The sequence below is a fragment of the Pelecanus crispus genome, chromosome 2 (assembly GCF_030463565.1).
Source record: "Pelecanus crispus isolate bPelCri1 chromosome 2, bPelCri1.pri, whole genome shotgun sequence".
In the NCBI taxonomy this organism is placed as follows: Eukaryota; Metazoa; Chordata; class Aves; order Pelecaniformes; family Pelecanidae; genus Pelecanus; species Pelecanus crispus.
Genome location: NC_134644.1, coordinates 127,099,291 through 127,105,290, shown reverse-complemented (window position 1 = coordinate 127,105,290; position 6,000 = coordinate 127,099,291). Strand labels below are relative to the sequence as shown.

Below are 6,000 nucleotides of genomic sequence, written 5' to 3'. Positions count from 1 at the left end.
AAGAATATGTTGTGTTATGTCTATAAATACTTGATCTAATTTTTTGTTTCTTCATTACTCTATTTTTAAAAAATGGAGTTCAAAAGTGTCTTCATTTCTAATGCTCAGAATAAGAGATGTGATTTGTACGAACATATGCAGCAATTATGCCAAAACTAAATTTCTTCAGTTCTGTGGTTACTATGGTAACCAATATTCACTGTATTTCATTTAGACATATACAACAGAATGGAAGATGGTAGGTTGAAGATTTAATAATCTTTGCAAAAATATTGTGCTGTAGTACATGGTATTTTAATTATGGGTAAGGGGTCAGATCAAATAACTAACATGCTTAGTAGCATGAACATTGGTAGTAATCATCTTTAAAACATATTTGGATGATTTTTGTGGTAATAGAATTTTGGGTGCTCATTTCTAACAATTGAATTGAATTTGTTTTTTGCTTGAGCAGGGAGATTGTTCCTACTACTGTCAGGTCTCTTTGACCTCCCAGGAATAAGGAAGAAAATAGTAATTTTCCTATTGTTTTGTTTCTGGCCTTGGAATGTGTGAGGAGGGAGACTGAAACAGTAGATTAGGTAGCACTTTTAGTCAGAGATAGTTATGTTTTATGTGAAACCATGTCGCAGAATGTGAGCAGCTCTTAAGGTATTTATTTTCTCAGTACTACTTGGTAGAAGTATAATTCCTCTTTTCTGATTTGTGTCAGAAAGGTGGAACTCAAGAATATATGAAGACAGAGTACATCATTCATGACTATGGCACAGCATACCTGGATTTAATTTCCTTACCTATTACAGATTTCCAGTGTCCTTGCTTTTCATCCTGTTTAATTGTCTGTGGGTTGGTTGCTTTGTTTATTTAGAGTTCATGTTTGCACTAAGGTCTGTGGAAAAAGAATAAGGATTAAGTTTATTTCAGTTGCAGACTATATATATACAGAACTATTTCAGGTATTTATATGATAGTAGTAAGATCTCAGCTATGATATTTTTAAATTTGGATATCATTAGAAGTTTGTGAGAGTACATTATTTGATGTTAATTCCCTTAAAACTTAAAGTGGCTGGTATAATGGACTAGTTCTTGGGATCTTGTTCCTGTGAAAGGAATAAAATACAACAAAGCACCTAAGGAGTTTTTCCTGTCTTTTGTGGCTTTTAATAATAATTCTAATCCTTTTATTAGAGTTGGCGGTTTATATTAGCCAGCCTATAAAATTCTACATGAAGCCTTGTTTTCAGGTGTGAGACCTGACTATCACTGACTATCACTAGAACACTGCTATTTAAACAACGTTGTGTACTGTTTTGAAACATCTGCACTAACTGTAGTTTGGGGGAATAATTTCAGGGACGTTAATCCCTTTCTGCATACTCTGAAGTAAACCTGGGCTGCATTTCAGTGGTTAAAAGGATTCACCACATCACTTGAGGACAGGCAGAAATTGTGCAAGAAATTCTAGGACTCTAAAACCAAATGGTAAAATGCTGTATTTGCAGAAAGTTAACACTTGGAGGTCAGGGAATGGTAGAATAAAATGAAGATTGTTCATGGAATGTTAGCTCCTTTTAACTATGAATTAGTTTATAATTTTTATTTATGCTGACTGCATTTTGGGGAAGGAGGAAAAATTCCAACACAAATGGCATAGTCACAGTGAAGCAGGAATTAATCAGAACATTTTAAACAAAATTCTTCTGTGATTTGGCCATATCTATTGTTCTTATGAGGTAGATAATCTCAATTTGCACTTAATTTACTTAGTAGTGAATTAAAGTTTTGGTGAAGAGGAGGTATAGGAGTTGACAAGAAAAAGGTTCTTACAGAATAAGCTCTTTATGAAGCATATTTATGAATATCTCAAGACTCTGCCTGGGGATGAGAAATTGTAGTACTAGCTTATGTTACATGGATAGAAATTCTAACATCTGGATTCTGATCTCTTTCATTGAAAAAATTTTATTGAGCATTTTCCTTTTAACAAAAGATTTGTTAGTTCCTCATTGTTCTATTTGAGATGTTGGTATCAGAAATTTATTTTATTTCTGATAAAGTACCAAGAAAGTAATTAAAATGTTGTGTTTATTTTAGCTTTAGTCATATTTAATAACATATACAGTGTATATATATTTTTTATAAATATATATATACGTACCTGATGAAAGATTGACAATGCTTTTTTTTCTCCTTCTTTATGGAGTAGCATACAAGGACTTTTAAAAGGTAGTACACTGTAGTAAAATGACTAACCTAGTGGCTATCTTTGTCAGAGTCAGAAAGTTAGTTTGAATTCTGTAAAAGTTTGTGCAGAATAACTCTTCCTGAAGGGTGGAGATATATATTACAGAATTGTGAGCACTAACTCACTGGATGTGGTTTATTTTTTCTGGATAGGACAATATAAAAGAATTTTTTTAATTTGTATTTTGATAGCTACAGATGTGAACCTAAATAGTCTAATATTTTTATATACTGAGGCTAAGATTTTCAGCAGATACTAAATAAACTACACGCTGACTAATTTTTTTCCAAGCCTCAGACTGAAATGATAGTTTTGTCATCAGCTGCGGATTTGTCCAATATATTTTTTTTCGATGCGTTGTTATGTACAGTGGAATGTGTCTTTGTGTTGTGTATATGATTCCTTATCAGGCAAGTGATGTTCTCACCTTTTTCTTAACACATGGTTGCGTATCAGATAATTGTCTGTTCATACCTTGTTCCAGATGTATTACTGGCTATGTAAGCAACAACAAATTGAAACTGTTTCTTAAGCTTTTTTTCTGGATTTCATCCTTTTGTATGTAGTGTTTTTCTCCTCTTTCCTCCTTTCTCTAGAGCTATTCTGTCTGTCAATATTTTGACTTACTAAGAGTTTCAGATTCTTTTATACTCCTTGTTGGAGCTAATATGGTCCATCTGGTCTGGCTGTCTGGATGAGTCTGTAGGAAAGTAGAATATTGCTTTGCATAGTCCAAGAAGCTGACATCCTGTCAGAGATATAGTTAAAAATTCCAGCTTGCCAAATCAGCATATTTCTTTGAACAACATTGAGTCCTGCCATTGGCAATAATTGTTTCAGGAAATTGAAAAAGCCACCAAACTTGAAGAAAATAGGTATTAATGTGCAAATGACAAGCAGGAATGGCTCATATAATGCATTTTCCATACATTTCCTAAGGACAGTTGCATAGTTGAAAATGCGGTGACTTGAAACTTCATTATATGTGTCACAAACTTTATTTAATTAAAAAAAATCTTTTCCATAGCTTTAGTTTGAATGGTTTTGTTGGTATTGTTCAGAGTTTCCAAGTCAATTAGTTTGTTATGGTATCAGAGCAATAATGCTGTCTGCATTGCAGTGCATGGAAGTTCATGCAGAACATCAGCTATGGATTCAGCATTTCTTTTGGCAAGCTTGGTACATTTATATTCTTCTAACATCTCTTTGGAACATACTTGAGTCTGAGGTGTGGAGAGTGTGAAGAGCATATTTTGGTCTTGCTCTTTGTTTTCTCTGTCCATCCGTCCAGTTGGACTCTCAGGCAACTATTTTCCATTTCAAAGAATTTGGAATAAACATATCTCTTTTTTTAATAGTACTGCTTACAAGAATATGGAATGCTAAAATCTATGATCTATGTGATATTTGCTTCCAGTATTTTACATTGATGAAGACTGTAATATAGGTGTTGGGTTTTTTTTGATTTTTTTACTAGTCAGTTTTTGTAGGTTGATAGTAGTTGGAAGGCACAATCTTCTAATATGATAGTTGCCCCAGTCGGGGGTGGGGAGGAGGAGGTGTCCACCTGGATCTCTGTATGGCAATACAGTTATTTGTCAAATGTATGAATTTTAAGGGTGATAAAATATTTTGGTAAATTACCCCAGCTTGACATCCTGAGGCTTAACTACCTAAGTTTTCTGCCCATATTATTTTTCTGAATTATGTAAATTCTAAATAAAAAATGCTGGGTTTGTTTATTGCAGTAAATCTGAGTTACAGGTTTATATGCAAATAGGTAGATTATTTTCCCCTCATAGGTATCTTCTGACCATTGAGATTACACTGTTTCAGACTACAGGTTTAAACTATAGGTTTAGGGACCTCCCTTCCATTGACAGTTTCTTAATTAAAATTCATCTCATAGGTTAACCATTTTGTTTTTCACATTTTTCTAGTTAGTGTTGTTTACTACTGTCATGATAGGCTCCAAAATAACCTGTATGATTTAAAAGCCAGGCCACATAAGTTGAAATTTGGCAGTCTTTTTTTTTATTTTGCTTTTAAACTGTAATTTCATTACTGAAATAGGATCCACTGTGTGATTTGTACTGCCATCAACTGTTTAACTGTTGCTTTTCCCTTAGTAGGAAAAGTGAAAATGTATTTGCTAGCCTTTAAAAATTCTGTAGATATATCACTGAAGGAATATATTTTCTTGCTGATGAAAATAAGAGTTTTTAAAATGTCTATATGTGTATGTATATATGTGTATGTATTATTATTTTTCTACTCATTAGGCTGAAAAGTACTACGAGCAATAATGTTTGAAACACAGTCATTTTCCTGTTCTTCTAAGGACAGTACTGAGCCATCCCAAGGTATGTCAGATACGTCTTCTGTTACACAGTTTTCAAATAGTTTAATGAAGGACTTAAATTTAAGATATAACAAATTATTTTATATTTTGTATCTTTAATATTATATAACACTAGTCTTCTTTCTTGGCTCTTCCGTCACACTGCTTGAAAAACCTTCATACAAATGATGCATTTGTAGACTTTGAGTGTCAGTCATTGACTTACTAGTGTCACTCCATCCTCTAATGATAGTTCAGTTTTATATCTGAAAAAAAAATTGGCTGTATTTCACTTGTCATGTAAATTTAATTCTTAGATTTTAAGGAAATGGTAAATAATTCCACTTTCTCACTGAGTTGTATTTCTAGCTTGCTTTTACAAAAGGATTAGAAGACTTGCATGTATAAACGTTTGCCTTTACCAAGGAAGACTAAAGCAGTAAGAGAGTAATCTTTTTTTATTAAAGTTGTTCAAAAATTTCAGATTTTTTTTTAAATGTTGGTATTGTTAGTTGCATTAGTGATATAAAGTACATAAACATGATTTTTACAACAACATTAATGTTAATTTGGTAAAATGTAAGAATAATAACAGTAGAAGCAACTAGGGGAAATTAAGGTAATGCTGGTCTCAAAATCTGAACTTCTGTGTTGTGCTTCAGAGTACAAGAAAGATACAAAGTCTATATATGCTTTGTTAGGATTGTGCTGTGTAGGCATCCTGTGAAGGTTTCTGGCTCTAGCCACAGGCAGAGCAAAATCCTATGAAATAAGTTTTGATATCCATTGTAGCGGGCTAAACCATCTTTTCCATTCCAGTAAGGCTGATTATAATAAACTGAAGTTAAAAGAGCCTTATGTAACCTACAGACTTTTAATGTTTTAGGCTGACACTTTAATTAAGACACTAAGAGATTATTCTTTTTTTTTAAAAAAAAACCAAATCCACAGACTGTATGTGAAGGTTATCTGGTTCTACTTTACAGTTTAATCTCTATTACTGTTGTTATTTTTGATTCATCTCCAAGACACGTTAAAGCATTGTATCCCCCTGAACATAATTAGGTTAATGTTTCATGTTTGTAGGACAGCTTCTTAGACTTTTTAGTAGCTCTACTGCTAAGTTTCCGTGTCTTGTTCTGGTTTCTGACACCTTTCATTAGTGACCTCTGCAGTCAGATTCCCATTCTGTGTATTAATTAAATAGTTAACATTCTATAGTGTGCCACAGTATCATTTATTTAATGGGGTTATAAGGCTAACAGACTTTAAAGAAAACATAATTGTGAAACCCGCATGTTCTCATAAAACAGTTCATTTATGTCATGTAGCTTTAAATTCCCAGCATGAGAACTACTGTTCTGGAACTTCATCCCTTCATAAGGCTGAAGCAAACATTTGCTGGAACTAAA

At 32.9% G+C, this 6,000-nt stretch overlaps 1 protein-coding gene across 1 annotated transcript in view; it reads left to right on the top strand.

The window, feature by feature from the left end:
* The first annotated feature begins 4,552 nt into the window (after positions 1-4,552).
* CCDC178 (coiled-coil domain containing 178) overlaps positions 4,553-6,000 on the top strand; it is a 182,546-nt gene continuing 181,098 nt past the window's right edge. Inside the window, exon 1 of the mRNA XM_075706468.1 lies at positions 4,553-4,610. Coding sequence (XP_075562583.1) covers positions 4,553-4,610 — 58 coding nt within the window. The remainder of the gene's footprint in view (positions 4,611-6,000) is intronic.